The 23,295-nt window shown below is 39.4% G+C and overlaps 1 protein-coding gene across 1 annotated transcript in view; it reads left to right on the top strand.

Annotated features, from left to right (window-relative positions):
• LOC134207485 (neuropeptide Y receptor type 2-like) overlaps window positions 1-23,295 on the top strand; it is a 241,911-nt gene that overhangs the window by 146,539 nt on the left and 72,077 nt on the right. The window contains exon 2 of the mRNA XM_062683198.1: window positions 4,026-4,633. Within this exon, the coding sequence (XP_062539182.1) occupies window positions 4,253-4,633 (381 nt within the window). The 5' untranslated portion in view covers window positions 4,026-4,252. The remainder of the gene's footprint in view (window positions 1-4,025; window positions 4,634-23,295) is intronic.

Genomic DNA, 23,295 nt, shown 5'->3' with positions numbered 1-23,295 from the left:
TTGTTAGATTTATTTAATTCTTGTAGCGGATTTATGACATCAACTAAAGTGTTGATGAAAATCATGATGAGGATGACTACAAAATTATACTTTTTCAGGTTTTTTTTTTCAAAATACAGTCACTCTCAAAATTGAGCGTACGCATGGATTAGATGAATATATTCGAAAATTCCAAAGGAAATTTAATTGTTGGCTCGGTTGTTTTTAATGCATTTCAATATTTATCCCTTCCTTCAATGTATGCGTACATAAAATGGTTTAAATTTTTTCCCTAAAGTTCATTTATTTGAAAATAATCTCAAAATACGCCTATTAGATGTGACAAAATTGAGCGTACAGCTAATGTTTTTCTATAAAATTTCTCATTATAAAAACGATTAATGTATTTTAATATTGTTTTTTCATGATTATATTTATAATAATAAACATCCGCTACTTAAACATTCAATGTTTTGAAATTAAACCATGTTTTAATCAAAATGGCGAACAAGTAAGATGTATAAACAATGCTATTTAACAATTCAATGCTGCTGGGCAAAATAGATACTTTAATATATGGATTTCACCGGCATCGTGTCTTATATATGATAGATAATCGAAATCGAGCGAGACATACGATAAATTTGGGAAAATTCAGTCGGTAAATGATGAAAACAGATGTAAACATATAAAGAAAACGACAAATGTTGGGAACGGCATATTTCAAATTAAGTATAACTTTATTTAAAAGTCGATCTATAGGTAGCTTATAAGCTCAGGACACTCATTAATAATAATATTAATAAAAGAGCAGCACACGGATACATTATAAGATGTCATTTTATATTTGAAGACTCAGTCACCGTAGGAACAAATTTGGTTGAATCATTTAAATTCACCAAGATATCATTGAATAAGCTGCCGAACTCTTAAAAAAGTTTATTTTTACTCGCCACATGGAAATCACCCAATTGTATCTCTTATGGTAACAGACCGTGGAGTTCAATCCAAATTTAATTATGAAATTACGATTTTAAACTATCTTTTCAATACTCAATCAGAAGTGCTCTACGGGATTGAAAAGCTGTTTTTATGTTCGGTACCTTAACATGCACCTTGTACTTTTAGAATTTGACTGTGAATGATTGGATTCAATTTTATTACCCTTAATGATAGGCCTGAGACAATAACCGAGCTTTAAAACAAATTTATGTTGAAAACATACTAAATTTGAATTATGTCATTCCTAACATTTGTCGTTTTCTCTGTATGTTTACATCTGTTTTCATCATTTACCGACTGAATTTTGACAAATTAATCGTATGTCTCGCTCGATTTCGATTATTTATCATATATAAGATGCGATGCCGGTGAAACATACAAATTTAAGCATTTATTTTGCCCACAGGCATTGAATTGTTAAATAGCAATGTTCTTACCTCTCACTTGTTCGCCATTTTGACCAAAACATGGTTTAATTTCAAAACATTGAATGTTTAAGTAGCGGATGTTTATTATTATAAATATAATTATGAAAAAACAATATTGAAATACATTATTCGTGTTTATAATAAGAAATTTTATAGAAAAACATTAGCTGTACGCTCAATTTTGTCACATCTAATAGGCGTATTTTGAGATTATTTTCAAATAAATGAACTTTAGAGAAAAAATTTAAACAATTTTATGTACACATACATTAAAGGAAGGGATGAATATTGAGATGCATTAAAAACAACCGATTTAACCATTTAATTTCCTTTGTAGTCAACTAATCCATACTGTACGCTCAATTTTGAGAGTGACTGTACTTTCATGGAAATGAGGTGCGCGCTCGATTTCATGGTAAAAGTTAGTGCCAAAATGAGATTAAACACTACGCGCCCGCAAAATAATATAGTTTTGGGCAATAAATGTGGAATTTTTTATAACATGATGATGTTTTTCATTTAAATACTTGAAACTTGTGATAATAATTCATTTTTGAAGTAACCAAATTGTTATCCATTAAGAATTATGTAAGCTGAACATAATTATTCTTATGCAGCTTGATTATTGAGTGAGCAATTTCATGTGCAACTTGACTTATTGTTATTGATATAGAAACAGATACCCTAGACAGCATTATTAAACTTTTCTTTTCGCTCATATCACGCCTTTTTCATTGCAACAAATATACAATTTCTTATTTTTATTTTAATCAAATAATAACTGGGAATAATCAAAGTTTCTATATCATTATTCTAAATATTTTTTTTAAATTATTATTGTACTGATCTCTACACTATTATCATGTCATTTTCGCGGAAATGGCTATATATGCTTGTTCTTCATTCACCGTTGGTCGACACATTAATGCCAGTTTCTGGCGGTGAGCACATATATTTAAAATTATGGATGCTCACACCTCGGAAACCCGTAATATTTCCGGTGAGAGTGGACTGATCATAGATTTAGGTAAAAGGATAGAAAGCTACCAGAGTTTTTGCGTCCGATGGTTACAGCTTTATAAAAATCGAAATATCTTGCCAATCTGAATTTCGATAAAATTTTGCCTATCTCAACATTTTTGTCCGTTCTCTGTATTTCAACGACAAAAACTTTCCACACTTATGAAAATCTTGATATGGATTCACTTTTTTAAAAGACTTAGTAACTCTAAAACACTTTTATTTATAATACTAACACAATACAGTGACACCGGTTATTGTCCAAAGCTGTCGAAGGAAAGAGAACGCGCCACGCTGCTGATCCGGCAGTTTGGGTCGTCCACGTTGTCTGACTGCAATTGGTGCACCTGAGTGGCAGATGTTCCGATGTTCCCATAACGCACAGAAAATTATTAGGCACTTACGCGGGAAATTCTGTGGAACTTCCACGGGAAACTCTTTGGGTTTCTACGAAAAATTCCTCGAAATTTTCACAGGACATACTTCAGAATTTCGTCAAGATTTTTTGCTGGGCGGCGCCGCACACCTCTACTACTGGAAACTCGAGTTTGCTTAACAAATCATGATACACGCAGGTCGAAAGCGAGTTTTCCATTATTTTCGTGTACAGATGATTAGTAATTTCGACTAACTACGATAAAAACGTAAAAACTCGAGCAGGAGAAATTACCTCAATAATGCTTCATTCTGTTATTGATACCTTACTCTGTTATGAACCAGCCTTGCATAAGAGATAAAATACCAAAAAATAATACCAAAACTTTATATGCACAAGCACAATACTTCAGGCATAACATACTCTGTTATTACAATACCAACCGCATCACAAATTATTATTTGTTAGGTATTGAACTACCTAAGGGGCTGTCCATATACCACGTGGACTATTTTGGGGGGAGGGGGGGTATGTCGATTGTCCACGATTCATACAAATTTTTGAAAATTTATATGAAGAATTGTCCATGCTGGGGGAGGGGGGTGTCTGAAACTGACCAAAACCTGTCCACGTGGTATATGGACAGTCCCTAAGCATTTTATGCCTAAAGTATTTTGCATCTTAATTATTGGTATTATTGTTTGGTATTTTACCTCTTATGCAAGGCTAGTTCATACCAATTTCTGTTATCAAGGTCGTTGCTCCTGCTCGGGAAGGCACGAATTATGTAGTAATCTCAAATTCAATGACTCATCCTTCACCGTACATTCAACCATTTTCACCCTCACCATAGCTTTATTTTATGACGGCAGGTGTCATCGATAATTGCTCTGCCTCTTCCGCCGAACTGTGCCGTGAAATACGAAGCTTATTTGAGCCAGCAGAACGTGTTAATGCTTTCTTCCATTTGATGGCATACCAAATACTGCGAAATTCCTTTATACCTTTCCCGGATTCACCATTGTGCTTAAGGACTTCCGAACGGAATCACACTTCGCCCCGACGGAACACATAAAAAGTCACGTTATTCAGGATCGCTCTCCCCCTTCCCCCCCAGCAGCTTCCCATTCGTACCCGAAACTGATGAAGACCCAATATTTACTTTCCATTTTCGCCCCATTTTCACGAGATTATGTATGTTTCCCTGGCTCTGTTTGCAGATGGCGCAATTCGGAGGAATCGACTCGGAGTGTGTTTGCCGACGACAGTGAATGAAGAGTTGCCATAGTGAAGGGTGTCGTGTGTTATTCGCCTAATTAGGTTTTTGTCAATCAAATGTCATTGTAGTGATGTGATCAAAGTGGGCTCTGATGCGGTCCGTAACGCGAAGTAGTCGTCGAGTGAAGTGTAACCACAGTAACCGCTAGCAACAGCCACCGAAGCAGCGATGAAGTCCCAACAGAACGTGCCGGATGCGATACCGGCGGTTGTGGCGCAGATGATCCTGGGGAGCATCGATGCGAACAACCACTCGCAGAACGTGGATTATAGCAGTCCGGTGCTGAAACCGGTGGTGGCACGAATTTATCCGGTTTTTATTCTGCTGTATTTTATTCCGGCCGCGCTGGGAATCGCCTCGAACGTGCTGGTCGTGATGTACATCAGCAAGTACAAATTGTATCGGGAGGCGACGCAGGCCTTCATGGTCAATCTGGCCGTGTGCCACATAGTGCAGTGCGCGTTTGTGCTTCCGATCACGCTGATGGTGATGCTGATCCAGAACTGGATCTTCGGGCAGTTCCTGTGCTTCTTCCTGCCGCTGCTACAGGTGAGTTCTGATGTCTGTGATGGGGATACTATGATTGAATATTTCGAATATTTCTACCGCAAGTTATAAAAACTCGACTCTTTTATATTAGATCATTTGCTCTTTGAAAATTATAATCTTTGAATCCGTATTTATTTCCCCAATTCTGGTATCAATTGGCAATCATTTCTTGTAGGTTCATGCCAATTATTTAAAATTACCGAACACACTTTGCATTATGTCCAGGAAGAGACTCTTGACTCAATCTACTATAAATTAAAACGAATTATATTCAAGTATCTTGACATATGTGCTCTGATTAGAAATCCCGACAGATTTCATTTAAGCATTCTGCTTAATTCTATTAACAAATACCCTTACCGTTTATCTGACATTGTAAAAATCAGTCAATTGCGGAAGGATGATGAAAAGTAGGTCCCTTATGAATTTTACATCCATTTAATGATTTAATTAATCGCAATCCTAACTTCAACTTACATCGTTAATCAATGCTGTGTGGTTGTATGAGCCACATGCTTTTCAACATTCGAGCTCCGTTTGACCCTTCTCAAACTACCATTGAGCTGTGTCATTCCTTTTAATATTGAGCTTTCCCCGGAGCTTTAAAATCCGGGAAGGTAGAGTGAAAGTTTTGATATATTAATTATTCATGCTCTTTAATCGGGATGGTAGTAAATGCGCTATGCATGCTTTGAAAGACTAAACTTGATTTTAATCCAATTGATAGTGTCGAATCTACTGTGAAAGTCACTTTTTCCCTATGGAAAACTATTTCCCATCAAATTATCATCATTCGTTAATCACAAAGAAGCGAACAAACTAACGAACTAATCCGGGTTGGCTTGTGCCCACTGGACCGGAAATTGAATCGAGCATCCTACATCGAAAATCCATCTGAGCGAAATTCCAATCAAAAGGTTGTCCTACAAATCGATAAACCAAAAAACAGAAGAAATCTGAGTCTTCCTATTTCTGGTGTCCGCAACAAATTTGAAAGGGGCACACACCCAGAACAAAGCGTCGTCCTATTTCCAATAACGGCGGAAACCTTCTCATCCGGAAAACTTTTCCGACCAGAACTCGGCCTGCAGCATAAAGAAACTTTTTCACTAATAAAACGGACTGAATGGTGATGGAAGTTTTTGAAGGAACCGCCTGTTTTTGTTTGAGATTATCATCATCATGCACAGTGCCCAAACGATACTATCGAAAACTATAATAGTTCCGCCCTTTATTGCTTCTTTCCAGAGTGAATCGAAAACATGTAGATCATCGAAGTCCATAAATCACTGCGCATAACCGCTCAATAAATTCGCAATAATTCATTAGAAAAATGCCTCGCAATGAATCATCTTTTCGGCACGGCTGTTGCCGGTATATCGATGTGCCGACAAAAGTACACCTAAATTGTTTCGATCGGCCCGAGGGACCCGTGTGTACCTGGCGGCAGACCTGAATACCTCCGGAACCGATTTCGGTTCCAAGAATTTGTTGTACCCCGGGTTGAAACTATTTATTGCGTTTGTTACCGGTGACGGTTTTATCGCTATTTCTGACTAACGAGATATCGGTTCTTTATTAGGGTGTTATCCGACGGAATGCCGCACCCAATAAAATTCCACTATATCAAAAACGAATTGAACCGTGAAAGTTACGTGAAACAAAATGCTGAGGAAAATGTTTCTCATTTGAAAATTCAACATTTCGTTTTCTTTGGGACACTCACACAGAGAAGGTAGATTTTAATGTGAAAATATGTTCTTCGTTTTCCCTATTCAGTGCATTTTAGGTAGCGGTTAAGTTGTATGTGAACTGTTGGAAATCGACTTACATGAAAATAAACATAGCAATAGTCACTTTCTCGCTGCAGGAGCAGAATTGCATTTTCAGAATTGCATGGTGCCAAATGACTCAATTGCATGAGAAATGTGAACGCGTGGTTCTTTGTTTACAAATGAAAATCTTACGGATGAAGTGAATGAATGGTATATGCCGTAGCTAAGTATATACTGCTTTTCTGCCTTAGCTATAACGATTTTCATGGGCGTTTCTATCTCACGCAACAGTTAAACAATATAGCTAGCTGATGCCATATTAAAATTAGAAAAAATCAGAAGGGTTATGTACAAGACACAACCGCCCAACGTAAACTACGTAAGGCAGTTTTGTTCATTGAGGATTGTAGTGCCATCATGCATGAATATTTTAAGATGATTCATCTGATTTTTTATGCCACTGATTTTGAACAAAACTGACGTAGCTCAAATTATGAAAATTGTTGGATACGACCATTGTTTAAAAAAATTAGTATGAAAACCCAAATTTATTCCTCAGTGGTAATGATGCCTTTCTTGGATCCGAATTGCCTACATTTGGGTTTTGAAGCATTTGATGAAATATTTCAATAGAAGAAGCCCTAGTGGAGCATCCACTTTTCCGTTTGTAATATTTATTATTCAGAAACATTCCAATCATAGGCATATCTTGTTTTTCGTGCATCACTAGAAATCTTAAAATATCAATCATACCAAAACCCAATTAATTTGGTTGTGATGCGCGCGAGTAGTAAACGTTGCGAACGGGAAAAGAGGATGTGTGTTATTACAATCTAACTCCTACTGTCTGGCAGTGTCACTATGGATAAAATATTCGTGCAACCATTTCATAATATTATTGCAAGACTCTTGAATCAGGGAGCAAGAAGGTGATAGCTCTATTGTAACTCATATAGCCCGTTTCATGAACGAATGCGTTCCGAAGCTTTAGTCGTGTACAACAAGTACCGCATGATTGCACCCACGTATTATAAAAATATATTAAGTGCATTCACACTCCTGAATCAAAGGTAAATCCTTCTGATTCGGGCGCGCATTTAATTGGATAAAATACATATTATTAGGCCGATATAAATATTTTTTTTAAATATGTCTCCCCCCTCCGGATTTTTTTGCTCAAAAATAACAATTTGAGAATCAACAAAAAAAAATGTCCGGTAAATTTTGAGAACTTTCAAAACATTCTTTAACAAATCCGAGGATTAATGATTTTAGAGCGTCTTAGGGGAAATGCTACAAGGTTAAAAGACTATTATTCTTCCATTTACTTCCACTATTCAATGATAGTCTTTTAAAATCCGAGGAGTTTTTTTTAAATTTTTTTCTTCATTTTAATATTTATTTTTTACTAGCAGACCGTACGAGCTTTGTTTCGCCTAAAACCATTCTCTGAATAATTCTCGAGTTATGCAGAAATTTTTGTTCATTTGTATTGGAGCCCCCCTTTCTAGAAGGGGGAGACATTGCAAACCACCACAAAAACATATCTTCCCTTCCAAAACCTCCACATGTCAGATTTGGTTCCATTCGCTTGATCTCCAGTTATGAAGAAATTAGTGTTTAATTTGTATAGGAGCCAGGTTCCAAAGAGGAGAGGGGTCTCGAACCATCTTAAGAAGTTATGAAAACTCATATGTGAATATGTACGTTATGTGGAAGATATTGATTTGAAAAATGTATTGGAGGTAACCACTTTCCCTTCGATGGGACTCGAACCCATGACCCTACAGTACGCTAGACTGGTGCTTTAACCAACTAAGCTACGAAGGACCCCCGTCGGCCTTCGCAACCTAGTGGCTACTGAATCCCCGGAAAGAACTGAACCTGAGTTGCGTGCTCTTGCCTACGCAATGCGGTCGGGTCTGAGCTTGACGACCGACTGGCAAATAGCTTACACAACCTCACTTGATCAGTACCGTTGCTGATGAAGAATGTGTATAGCCGCCAGACATTCTAAATACTCACGCTCCTCTAATGTGGACGTGTACAATACACATGTGGAAGTATTGGCTTGATAAATGGATTGCGAGTGATTTGACTATGCGTCCAATTTGGGAATCTCGAGCTCGTTCAGTAACCGCTAGGTTGCGAAGGCCGACGGAGGTCCTTCGTAGCTTAGTTGGTTAAAGCACCAGTCTAGCGTACTGTAGGGTCATGGGTTCGAGTCCCATCGAAGGGAAAGTGGTTACCTCCAATACATTTTTCAAATCAATATCTTCCACATAACGTACATATTCACATATGAGTTTTCATAACATTGTAAATTAACGTCCAAGTCGGGTGGTTTAATCCCCGGAAATAGGCAATTACCTTTGATTGAACATCTTAAGAGCCTTCCCCGGCCCCAAAACCTCTGTATTCAAATTTTTACGCCGCTCGATTCAGTAGAAGAAGAAGAAGATTCCCCCTCCCCCCTTGACTTTGCGGAGACCAGTAGACCGTGACCTTGCGTAGACCATAATTTTTAATAAATATGTGTAACGGCCTTATTAGTTTTCAGTTTGCAAAAAAAAAATGCTCAACGTTTTTCCAAAGACGTTTTCTAATATAAACATGTTTGTGCAATTACATTGCGATGATTGCATTACTAGCAAGGGCAATGGCAATTGATCGTCTCATGCCTGCACAAACATGCCCCTATCTGCATCACTTTTCATACATCATTCCGTGCCGATAGTTCGAACTAGAGATGTCGTAAAATCCCGATTAATCGATTAGTTACTAATCGATTACTCTTGATTCTTGTCGATTATTGAATCGATTAATCATTGTATAGTAATCGATTCAAAATTAATCGATTATCACAACGATGAATCGATTAATCGAAATAATCAATTAATTTTCGACATCCTTATGATGTCGTAAAATTATGATTAATCGATTAGTAACTAATCGATTACTCACGATTCATCTCGATTATTGAATCGATTAATCGTTGGGTAATAATCGATTCAAAATTAATCGATTATCACAACGATGAATCGATTAATCGAAGTAATCGATTAATTTGCGACATCTCTAGTTCGAACGAGCCAGACGTGTGTGCTGTGTCTCATCGCGGATTGTGTTCGGTAGTGCGAGTGCTATTGTGTGGTGCGTATCCTACCTACGGATCCAAGGCGATCACTGTCGGCGAGGGGAAGTAGCTGCTTCTGGCGACGCCAGTGAAGCAGGCTATTGTTTACTGCTGCTACCTACAGCAGCAGCCGCAGATAAGTGGCAAAGATTGTTGTATTGTTCTCCCACAGAGTGGGTCTGATTAGAATAGTTTGAATTAGTTTTTTTATTAGTTTTTTTTCCTAATTAGTTAATAGTTATTAGTTCTTAGCTTGTACTAACTATACTTCCAACACCTTGCGAGGTGATAATGGAGGCGGAGACTGCGGAGGGCAGTGGGCCTCCCAAAGATGGTGGTCGCACACGATTCTACCATGCATCTTCTCCTGGGCCTTGGGTTGTTTACTTTCGGCAGAAAGTGAAAAGCCTAGATTTTCTCGGCATTAAGCGAGATTTGACGCGTCGTTTTCCGAAAACTGATTTCCATCAGGTAAATCGGAACAAACTACGCATAACCGCACCTACATACAAGGATGCAAACGAAATCGCTAAAGACAAGGCCTACAATGTTGAATATTTGGTTTATGTCCCCTCGCGGGAGGTCGAAATCGAAGGTGTGATCAACGCAGCGAGCCTGACTTGCAAGGATGTACTTGCGGGAAAAGGCCGCTTAAAGAATGCAATGGAGTCTACTGTGGATATTCTGGATTGCAAGGAATTGCATTCAGCTGCCATGGTAGATGGTAAAAGAGTGTATTCCAAGTCAGGTTCGCTTCGGGTGACGTTCGCCGGTTCGATTCTCCCAAAATATGTAGATATTGAAAATATGTTATTTCCGGTGCGTCTTTTTGTGCCGAGGGTGTTCAATTGTACCAACTGCAAACAGTTGGGGCACACTGCCGAGTTTTGCGACAACAAGCCCCGTTGTGGCAAATGTTTTGAAAAGCATAGGGAGGAGTCCTGTCAACAACAAGCTACAAAGTGCGCTTATTGTGGCATGGATCCTCCCCATGGTTTGCAAGAATGCCCGGTGTACAAAAGCGCACCCAAAAGTGAAGCGCTCGTTGGTACAGCGCTCCAAGCAGTCGTATGCGGAAATGGTTAAGTCGCAAGACACATCCGCCGCAACCACCGCCACGGCTGCTATTTCAGCTGCCGTTCGAGTAAGTGATTACTACGATTCTATTGCCACTGATGAATTGGACTCCGACGTAGCTGATATGGATGATTCTTCGGAGGTACACGTGCCCGAAAAGAGGAAGCAACCGTCTTCCCGGGATCGCGCCGTAAGAGAACAAAAGTCATCCATAAAAGCTTGCCAAAATCTGAAGGTAATGGGGGATTATTTAAAATCCCGAAGCAATCTGTCTTCACTGCTCCTTTGGATCCTAGTTGCAGCAAGACATTCCCGCCATTGCCTAAAACTGATGTTTCCAAGAAACATCCGGTTAGGAGAATCAATGAAAGAAAAAATGCAATTCGCACTTCCAGAAAAAATATTCCGTCCAAGCGAGGATTGATCTCCTTTAAGGACCTCGTGGACCGTTTTTTGAATTTGTTCAATATTCCGAATTCATTGAGGCCACTCATTGACCTCTTTATACCAACAGTAGAAAGTTATCTGAAGCAGAAATTGTATCTTTCGATGGATAATACGGCCAATACCCAAGATACAATCACTGTGCTGCAGTGGAACTGTCATAGTCTTAAAAATAAATTAGACGTGTTCAAGTTTTTGATTCGCAATTCCGATTGTGACATATTTGCACTTTGTGAAACATGGCTTTCTTCCGAAGACGAAATCAACTTCCACGATTTTAATATTATTCGCCAAGATCGGAATGATCATTATGGTGGCGTTCTTTTGGGGATCAAAAAATGCTACTCCTTCTACAGAATTCCCATTCCGACTGTTAATGGCTTAGAAATCGTCGCATGCCAAGTAAATGTGAAGAATAAAGATCTTTGCATAGCTTCAGTGTACATTCCTCCAAATGCCTCTCTCAATCGTCGACATCTTTGGAGCGCAGTCTCCCTTTTATCATCCCCAGTGTTGATATTGGGTGATATGAACGCACATGGTATTGGATGGGGCGAAACGTATGACGATTATAGAGCGCCTATTTTTTATGATTTGTGTGACGATTTCAATTTGAATATTTTGAACACTGGTGAAGTAACTCGAATAGGACCAAATGGTCAACAAAGCCGTATTGATCTGTCTTTATGTTCAAATTCACTATCGTTAGATTGCACGTGGAAGGTTATCCAAGATCCCCACGGTAGTGACCATATGCCGATAGTTACTACAATTAAAAGTAGCTATCAACAATCTGAGCCAGTTAATGTTCCTTTCGACCTCACGAAAAACATTGACTGGCAAAAATTTGCATCGGCGGTAAATATTGGTATTGAATCAACTGATGTTCTTCCACCGCTGGATGAATATCGATTCCTTACCGAATTAATTAAAAAAACGCACTAGAAGCCCAGAAACGACGCGTTCCAAGTACATCTGTCATAAGAAGACCAGCCACTCCTGGATGGGATGATGAATGTACTAAGTTGTATTCTGAGAAATCTGATGCCTTCAAGGCTTTCCGTAAATACGGAAGGTCTGAGCTTTTCGAAGAGTATTTGAGGCTTGAAAGAAAGCTCAAAAATCTTCTCAAGGCTAAAAAACGTAGCTACTGGCGACGTTTTGTCGAGAGACTATCGCGAGAAACCTCAATGACAACACTTTGGAAAACGGCCCGCAACATGCGGAACCGCACTTCCACCAACGAGAGTGAAGAATACTCCAATCGATGGATATTCAACTTCGCAAAAAAGGTCTGCCCAGATTCCGTACCAGCAGAACCGCTATTTCGAGAATCAGTCAATGATCCCGGTTCTTTGGGTGGACCATTCCCAATGCTGGAACTTTCTATGTCTCTTCTTTCATCGAATAACTCTGCTCCTGGATGCGATAACATCAAATTCAATCTTCTTAAAAACCTCCCAGATATCGCAAAAAGACGATTACTTGACCTGTACAACTGTTTCATGGAGTACAACATTGTGCCACCTGAATGGCGACAGGTGAAAGTAATAGCTATTCAAAAGCCTGGGAAACCAGCGTCTAATCACAATTCATACCGACCGATTGCCATGCTATCATGCATGAGAAAATTATTGGAGAAAATGATCCTTTCAAGAGTCGACCATTGGGTTGAACAAAATGCATTACTCTCAAATACTCAGTTTGGATTTCGAAAAGGTAAAGGAACAAACGATTGTCTAGCGTTGCTCTCTTCAGATATACAGCTGGCCTTTGCGCACAAGGAGCAATTGGCTTCAGTATTCTTGGATATTAAGGGCGCTTTTGATTCAGTTTCCATTGAAGTACTGTCAGACAATCTGCACAGTAATGGACTACCCGTATTATTAAATAATTTCTTGTACAATTTGTTATCAGAAAAACAAATGAACTTCACACTCGGCACTCTGACAACTTCCAGAAATAGCTACATGGGCCTTCCCCAAGGTTCGTGTTTAAGTCCCTTGCTTTATAATTTCTATGTGAAAGATATTGACAATTGTTTGGAAGGACAATGCACGCTCAGACAACTTGCAGATGATGCCGTGGTCTCTCTAAGAGGTCCATGTGCAGCTGTCTTGCAAGGACCATTGCAAAGTACCCTGGATAGTCTGACTGTTTGGGCCAGACATTTAGGGATCGAGTTTTCACCGCAAAAAACTCAATTGGTTGTGTTTACTGAGAAGCGGTATCCTGCTCAACTGAAACTCAAGCTGTTGAATGATGACATCAACCAATCTTTATCTTCTAAATACCTTGGGGTCGTGTTTGATTCCAAATGTACCTGGAAACTCCACATTGAGTATTTGATACAAAATGCCGAAAAAGGATCCATTTTCTACGTTCTATCTCCGGAACATGGTGGGGTGCTCACCCGGAAGACCTCATCAAACTCTATAGAACGACTATTCTCTCTATTTTAGAGTATGGCTCCTTCTGCTTCCTCTCAGCAGCTGATTGCCACCTGATCAAATTGGAACGAATTCAGTATCGTTGTTTGCGTATTGCCCTTGGCTGTATGCATTCAACGCATAACATGAGCCTGGAAGTGCTTGCTGGAGTCACTCCTTTAAAGCACCGTTACTGGGAGCTCTCACTAAGAATACTCATCAAATGTGGAACAAGTAACACACTTGTTCTAGATAACTTCGATAATATGCTTGAACTAACTTGTCGTTCAAGATTCCTGAGAGTTTATCTCAACTACATATCATCAGATCTTTGTCTTCCGTGTTATAATCCCCCTCGAGTTCACTTCACCAAAGACAGTTCCTCAATTGTATACGATCTGTCCATGAAACACGCTATTCAAGGAATATCAGATCATCTTCGACAAATATCTATTCCCTCACTTTTTTCTGAAAAATATGAACATGTCAATTGCAACAACAGATATTTCACTGATGGTTCTCGCATCAACGGATCCACTGGCTTCGGTGTTTTCAATGTAACTTCAACCACCTTCGCTTTGGGGATAATTTCCAATCAGCCCGTAGACCATTATTTCATCTTCTCGGATAGTCTTAGTTCTATCGAGGCACTCCGGTCGATGAAACCTGTTAAGCACGCATCTTACTTTCTTACAAACATAAGAGAGCAGATGCGTGTTTTGGTCGAAAGATCATTCAAGATTACCTTTGTTTGGGTCCCTTCTCACTGCTCAATCTACGACAATGAGAAGGCAGACTCGCTGGCAAAGGTGGGCGCACAGGAAGGTGAGGTTTATGATAGACAATTCTCGAGTAACGAGTTTTTCCCATTAGTCCGTCAGAGTACTCTTCAAAGTTGGCAAAGAAATTGGACACACAACGAACTTGGACGGTGGCTATTTTCTATAGTTCCAAAAGTTTCTGGGCGAGCGTGGTTCAGAGGTGAGGACTTAAGTCGAGGCTTCATTCGCGTGATGTCGAGACTTATGTCTAATCACTATTCACTAAACGCACATCTGTACAGAATAAACCTTGTCGATAGCAACTTATGTAGGTGCGGAGCCGGTTATGATGACATCGATCACGTAGTTTGGTCCTGCTCGGAAAACGATGCCTCCAGAGAGCAATTATTGGATACCCTAGTGGCCCGAGGTAAACAACCCTTCAGGGAAGTTCGAGATGTTTTGGGAGATCGTGATACCGGTCGTGATCGGTCTATTTGCAAGCCACTTATAGTTTTCTTTGTGCTTCTGATATCAAAATCTAATAGTATGTTGGTTTTTTTTTTCTTTCTTCAAAGTTTTTTTTGTTTAGTCTCTGCTTTCTGTTCCGTAGAGCACCATAGCTCTTGCCATCCGGAAGATGCTCCCAGTCGAACCATTCCTCGAGCACGACGACACGCCACATCGTCCCTGACGCCAAATACCCGGATGAGAAGCTGAAATTCCCTGATCCCAAATCCTTAGCCCCGTCCATCCTTAAACATTGTAAACTAACCTCGAGTCACCACGAGTACGCTGGCTTCTACCCCTCTCTTACTAACTGAAAAATTAAATGATATTGATTGTATATATCATAAAGAACCATGGCTCCGTAAAGTGTTATACAAGCCTGAGCCTACCAAATAAACGAAATTGAAAAAAAAAAAAAACAACCAGGCCAGTAAACGTCAAAACTCATGAAGAACGAAAGAGAAAGAGATTTTTCCGTGCAGTGCCCTATATTTCAGTTGTGTTCATAATCATCTTCTGAAAGGAGGTGACTATGACACAATTTTAGACAAAACACCTCCTCCAGCGCTACATTAGCTGGTGGGATTGGTCTACCAAATTTTCGGCCCTGTAGCAAAAAAAAAAAACCATCAAGACAAATCTGAAGTCTGGACATCAGAGGTCAACGCAACGCCCAATATGGTTTCACCGGGCGTTACTACCGAAGTTTTTTAGTTCATAGTAAATAATGCAATGGTTATTATAGGTATTCGAGAATCTACCACAGGTGGTTGATTGCTGTTTTAGTGTAACATTGTTGGACTTCTATGCAGACGCCATACGAGCTTTTTGTGACAGTTGGATAGCAGCCGGGCTACCAATCACCGAAAAAAAAATCTTATTTTGAAATTCCATGTTCTTGAATTTTGTGAACGCATCGAAGAGAGGCCTTACAAAGTATGCGGAGCAAACAACGGAAGCCATCCACAGAAACTTCTATACTATCTAGCAAAACTTCAAAATGTCAGATAAACATAAACAGTATGCAAGTAAACTGTTATCCACGGTGGTAGCATATAACAGTGTTAACATAATGTAAATGTCCATTGAGGTTCAAATCAAGTTTGAAATAAAGAACATAAATAATACTTTGAACTAGTTCGTAGTCTTAATTTTTAGTTGATTTGAAATGCTAAAAAATGATCATATGTTCTTAAATTTAATAATACTTCTTCTTAATGGCATTACATCAACCACTCTACCGCCTCGGAGCTTAGTGTTCATTAAGCACATCCAAAGCTATTAATTGCGAGGTTTCTAGTCCAAGTTACCATTTTCACATTCGTATATCATGAGGCTACGATGATACTTTATGCCCAGGGAAGGCGAGAAAATTTCCTAGACCAGACCGGGAGTCGAACCCAGCCACTTTCAGCATGGTCTTGCAGTGTAGCAGTGCATCTTACCGTACGGCTAAGGAAGGCTCCAGATCTATTCATAATAAACCTTAAGAACATTGAAAACTGGCAGTAATTTTAATATAACTTCTACTACTTTCATCATATGAAAAAACGTTCTTATATGAAAACATTTCTAAAAGTTCTATAACGTAGCGTAGTTGGCTACACGTTCGCCTTACAAGCGAATGGTAATGGGTTCGATTCCCAGCCCCTCCAGTAAAGCCTCGTCAGTGGCCGGATGCAGATACGTATTTCGATCACAACTGTGTGGTCGAAATACGTATCTGCAAAGATATCGAAATAATTGGTGGAATTAAATGGAGAGTACTAAACTCGTCTTAGACGGTTTTTTGCCATTTGTCCGTTATGCCAAATGACCCTCACTTTGGTCACTGTTCTCAATTATGCCAAATGTCCGTTATGCCAAATGATCTTTATGCCAAATGATCTTATGCCAAATGACTTAATGCCAAATGGCCCGCTCCCCCCTACTGTACATATCAATGGTTGGGGTCTGGGTCATTTGGCATAAAGTCATTTGGCATAACGCCATTTGGCATAAGGTCATTTGGTATAAAGGCCATTTGGCATAATGGTCATTTGGCATAACGGACATTTAGCATAATTTTGAACTGCAAGAAAAGAGTGGGTCATTTGGCATAACGGACATTTGGCATAATTTCGAACTGTGAAAGCGAAAGGGATATTTCATGTAATGTTTAGCGTAGATAAAGTAGGTCGAGGCTGTTTTCTGATAAATTTAGACTGATGGTAGACATTTTCGGGAGGAACGAAATAACAAAACGGCAGAATTACTTCCGAGAGAAGAATCACATCCAACATTTACTTATTCCGGCCACATGCCTACTTTTAAAGTAGGGATTACGTCCACCATTGCTTCAATCCGGGCATGCGCCTTAAGACCGGATCAAATCCTCCATTGCCTTAATGCGGGCAAACGCCTAACTTTAAAAACTCAAGCAACACACTTGTCGTAGACGAGTTAATAAAACCACAGAGAACAGCCGTTCATCTTCATTGGCGGGCTTGTGTAAAAGTTTGTACTGGTCATTTTAAAGTATGTCGTTATGCCCCCGTTGCGCGGTGCTAGTGTGCTGATAAATATGGTTAAAATTTGCCGTGTTTTACTTTTTAGCGCTAGTGTTCATTCCGAATTATTTCTAGGCTCGCTCCTAGGTGGCAGCACTACATTGTTTATGAAGTGTGTGCCAACGCCATCACTTAGTGAAGTTGAGTTTTTATGTCGGGCAGCCTGCGTTGGCGGCGCTGAGGTGCGATTTAAATCTTTACACATGTTTTTAACGAAATTTTGTTCGAGCATCCATGTCTGTTCTCTGTGCTAAAACCAATCAAGTCACATATGAGTTATTGTAACCAAATCAATCTGAACTGTGCTTTTCGGGGAAGAGATCACATCTACCATTGATTTATTCCCGACAAGAGCCTACTTATAAAGGAGGAGTCACATCTACCATTGCCATATTCCGGGCAGGGCATACTTTTAAAGAAGGGATCACATCCACCATTGCATTGCCACAATTCAGGCCACACACCTACTTTTAAAGAAGGGATTACATCCACCATTGCTTCAATCCGGACAGGCGCCTACTTTTAAAGAACAAATCAAATCCTCCATTGCCATAATCCGTGCAAGCGCCTTTTTTTTAAAGAAGGGATCACATCCACCATTGCCTCAATCCGGGCAAGCACCTTCTTTTAAAGAAGGAATCACATCCACCATTATCATAATCCGGGCAAGCGCCTACTTTTAAAAAAGGGATCACATCCTCCATTGCCATAATCCATGCAAGCGCCTACTTTTAAAGAAGGGATCGCACCCACCATGGCTTAATCAGGACAAGCGCCTTCTTTTAAAGAAGAAATCACATCATCCATTGCTTCCACCATGACTTTAATCCGGGAAAGCGCATACTTTAAAAGAAGAGATCATATCCTCCATTTCCATAATACGGGCAAGCACCTACTTTTAAAGAAGGGATCACCACAGATAACAGATATTTAGGCTAAAACACATTTTATTGAAAATCATATGTAAACTTTTGAATTGATAAACGTTGGCCATCTACTGCCACCTACTCAACTGATTATGGCAGTACATATGGACGCAGCTGAATAATAACCGTCGATTGCAGCCAATGCATTTGACAGCCGCCTTGGGGCTGCGTTTTCAATAACAATGATCCTTGCGCCATCTTCAATCAATTGCCAAACGCGGTTAAAATACATTTGAATTAACGGTTGCGGATGTTTACACACGTATCGGATGCCAGCCTCAATATCTGTTATCTGTGAGATCACATCCTTCATTGCCCTAATACGGCCACACGCCTACTTTTAAAGATAGTATCATATCCTTCATTGCCATATTCCAGCCACACGCTTACTTTAAAAGAGGGGATTACATCCACCACTGCTCTCATCCGGGCATGCGCCTACTTTTGCATTGCATTGCAAATGCATTCTTTCCACGAGATGTTAATGTCTTTTTAATATTGTTATCGACGGGTGTTATATTTACTATTCCGGGGTGTTTCCCGCACCACTTAGACACCATTTAGACACGCAAAGACAAATTATGCCAAATGTCCGTTATGCCAAAAGACCCTCAATTTTGACGTTGGTTACAATTATGCCAAATGTCCGTTATGCCAAATGACCGTTATGCCATTGCCAAATGGCCTTTATGCCAAATGACCTTATGCCAAATGGCGTTATGCCAAATGACTTTATGCCAAATGACTTTATGCCAAATGGCCCGCACCCAATGGTTGCTACTCGGGTCTGGGTCATTTGGCATAACGCCATTTGGCATAAGGTCATTTGGCATAAAGGCCATTTGGCATAATGGTCATTTGGCATAACGGACATTTGGCATAATTTCGAACTGTGAAAGCGAAAGGGATATTTCATGTATTGTTTAGCGTAGATAAAGTAGGTCAAGGCTGTTTTCTGATAAATTTAGACTGATGGTAGACATTTTCCGGAAGAACGATATAACAAAACGGCAGAATTACTTCCGAGGGAGGGATCACATCCATCATTGACTTATTCCGGCTACATGCCTACTTTCAAAATAGGGATTACATCCACTGGGCATGCGCCATAAGATCGGATCAAATCCACCATTACCTTAATCCGGACAAGCGCCTAACTTTAATAACTCAAGCAATACACTTGTCGTAGACGAGTTACTAAAACCAATCAAGTCACATATGAGTTACTGGAATCAAATCAGTCTGAATTTTGCATCTCGGGGAAGAGATCACATCTACCATTGATTTATTCCCGGCAAGCGCCTACTTATAAAGAAGGAGTCACATCCACCATTGCCATAATCCGGGCAGGGCCTACTTTTAAAGAAGGGATCACATCAACCATTGCCACAATTCGGGCCACGCACCTAATTTAAAAAAAGGGATTACATCCACCATTGCTTCAATCCGGGCAAGCGCCTACTTTTAAAGAAAGAAACAAACCCTCCATTGCCAAAATCCGTACAAGCGCCTATTTTTAAAGCAGGGATCACATCCACCATTGCCTCAATTCGGGTAAGCACTTTCTTCTAAAGAAGGCCTACTTTCAAAGAAGGGATCGCATCCTCCATTGCCATAATGCATGCAAGCGCCTACTTTTAAAGATGGGGTCGCATCCACCATGGCCTTAATCCGGGCATGCGCCTACTTTTGAAGAAGGGATAACATCCACCATTGCCTCAATCAGGGCGAGCGCCTTCTTTTAAAGAAGGAATCACATCAACCATTGTCATAATCCTTTCGGCAAAATGACCTTTTCGGCCAAATGACCCTTTCGGCCAAATGACCCTTTCGGCCAAATGATCCTTTCGGCCAAATGACCTTTTCGGCCAAATGACCCTTTCAGCCAAATGACCCTTCCCCATAAAACAATGAGGTCTACGGTCTTCGCAACACAATCAATAAAATCTTTAAAAAATCCATCTTCAAAAAATGTGTTAAGAAAATCCCTTTTTTCATACGGTAAACATTGTTAACAACCCGGTCTACGACCGTAGTTACAAAAACATTATCAAACTGATTATAATTAAATACCATTATGCTTATGGTACAATGTGGAATGTAAATGAATTGCGAGTTTACGATTTTTATGAAATAAAGACTTCCAATAAAGGCTATTTGTTGATTTTAATTCAAATGATAAGTAGATTTACTTCAAAAGATTTTTCAGAAAAACAGCTCGTCACCAATTTAATAAGATTATTTATAATTACAATTAACTCGTTTCTAAATTTCACTCGTTATATAATATTAATTGTAAACAACATTTCATTATGTCATAGATCATTGTTAAAACTTCAAAACAGTAAAGCATTATAACATTCTTACCGATAATTAAATAAGATTTTTTCTATCAAAATCTGCATATAAGCTAGTCTTAATGAATTTAAATTCGCAAAGTACGTATTTTCATAGAAATTTTGTTTCTCTCCTCTGCAAAGCTGAATTTCGGCTCCTCACTTTGAGAATAAAGTTTGGAATTTTCAGACAGGGGTTTGTAAAATGCATGTGGGTTGTTGGAATTTTTGGCACGTTCATTCGTTGTGAGAAACGGAATTCAATTCACAAAAGTACGTATTTTCAACTATCTATCAAAATCTGCATATAAGCTAGTCTTAATGAATTTAAATTCGCAAAGTACGTATTTTCATAGAAATTTTGTTTCTCTCCTCTGCAAAGCTGAATTTCGGCTCCTCACTTTGAGAATAAAGTTTGGAATTTTCAGACAGGGGTTTGTAAAATGCATGTGGGTTGTTGGAATTTTTGGCACGTTCATTCGTTGTGAGAAACGGAATTCAATTCACAAAAGTACGTATTTTCAACAAAATTTGGTTTCTCTAAATAAAAAATATAAATAATAAAATTTCGTTTTTCAACCAAATGTACTTGCCAAATACAATCCAACAAACCATTTGCATTCTGCTTAACCTATTTTACGATATTCAACCTTTGATTCTCAAAGTGCGAAGCCGAAATAGTGCTTTGCAGAGCCGATAAACCAAATTTTTATAAAAATACGTACTTTTGTGAATTAAATTTCGTTTATCGCAACAAATGCACGTGCCAAATTCGTCTTCTTCTTCTTATTGGCATTACATCCCCACACTGGGACAGAGCCGCCTCGCAGCTTAGTGTTCATTAGAGGCCTGAATAAGAGAAACGCGGATAGGTATGTGCCGCCAATCGAACCGTCAAAAAACAGCAGCCAATCGAGCTGAGATCTGTCAAGCAGCCAAAATGTTGGCTCAAATACTGAAAACGGATAAATTTGTTTTTATGCCATTTTTAAATAAACAAATTTGAATGCATTTCACATTAGTTTGCAATCATATATGCAAGTCATTTATAGATTCTGAAATGAAATTGCATTGTTTGTTGGATTCTATTGTCATGTGATGTGGACACATTAAGTAGCGAATGGTGAGATTTTATCTACATAAACCATTTCTTCCTTTTCATGTGTTGCTCTTTGGTGAAGAAGATTGAATGCAGTGTTGGCAGAGTCATATTTGCTATCCGCGTTTCTCTTATTCAGGCCTATAGTGTTCATTAAGCACTTCCACAGTTATTAACTGCGAGGTTTCTAAGCCAAGTTACCATTTTTGCATTCGTATATCATGAGGCTTACACGATGATACTTTTATGCCCAGAGAAGTCGAGACAATTTCCAATCCAAAAATTGCCTAGACCGGCACCGGGAATCGAACCCAGCCACCCTCAGATAAGCTGATAAGCGTAGCATAGTTACGGTTTACTTTGTAGATTAGACACTAGTGTCATGTTTTTCTTTTGAAATCCTTATTCAAATTGCTATCAGAAATCAAGGAAGGTGTGATCCTTGATTTCAATCTAGGATCAAAATCACGAAAGCGAGGATAACTACTCCTGGCCACGCCTATCTTCACCAAAAGATATTGCGCTGGTAATGTCCAATAAGACACACTTGAACGTATCTTTAAACTCTGCTTTTTTTTTTTCGGACGCATACAGTCGATTGCGAAGATGTGTTTGTAAGAGGTACTATATGTTTTCGGGAAATTGTTCCATTCAGGGAAATGTTATATTCGGGGAAATTACTTTCGGGGAAATTGCATTCGGGGAATTGTCGTACAATCGAAAATTGTATATAATTTCCCTTAAAACTGCAAAAGATTTTTTATTTCTCATGATTGTTGTCAAAATTGTAACGATCCAAGAACTCTTGGAATGCGTTGAACCGGTCCAGAATGTTGTTGAGCCATCCTGAAGGTTATGCCTGAGATTAATTTTCAGAAACACGAGATGCTCAAGGTACTCTAAAACGTTCTTGAGTTCAGTCCATGGTATTTACATGGTATATACATCCTCATCATCGTCACTTACCCAATCCGGTGTAATAAGCATATGATCCTTATTTCCATGAACATGAGATCCAATTCCAAGGTGCTCCAAAATAATCTTGAGTCAGGATGCACAATGACAATGAGGTCATCCTGCGATTTGTTCTGCATATGTGGACTTGGATGATCAAGTAGTTCAGCGGTTCTCAACCTTTTTCGTGAGAGGTACCTTTTCGCACCTTTGCATAAATTGAGGTACCCCCTATTTATATTTTTGCTGTTAAATGAAAATAAGTGTAACTCATAAAATATATGAAAAAAGCAACTAAAAACTAACGGGATATATGACTCTCCATATGGTTGGCTAAAATTTTCATTATTCCGAGCTCTTGGAGAAAGCTTCCGAGCCTCTTGGATTACGGCTTTCGTGCCACTGAAAAGGAGACTTCTAAGCATCTTGAAAGGGTTACTCTGAGTTCCTTGAATGTTGGCTTCAACGCCTCTTGAAAGATGAATTCCGAGCGCCTTGAAGAAAGGCTTCCGAGCCTCTTGAAAGTGGGCTTCAGAGCATCTCGAAAGAAGGCTTCTTAAAAGGGGGCTTCCGGGCCTCTCGAAAGGAGGCTTCCGGGCCTCTAGAAAGGAGGCTTCCGGGCCTCTTGAAAGGAGGCTTCCGGATCTCTTGAAAGGAGGCTTTCGG

The sequence above is a fragment of the Armigeres subalbatus genome, chromosome 1 (assembly GCF_024139115.2).
Source record: "Armigeres subalbatus isolate Guangzhou_Male chromosome 1, GZ_Asu_2, whole genome shotgun sequence".
NCBI classification, from domain to species: Eukaryota; Metazoa; Arthropoda; class Insecta; order Diptera; family Culicidae; genus Armigeres; species Armigeres subalbatus.
Note: the sequence above shows the minus strand (reverse complement) of the source record. Positions and strands in the feature narration are given on the sequence as shown.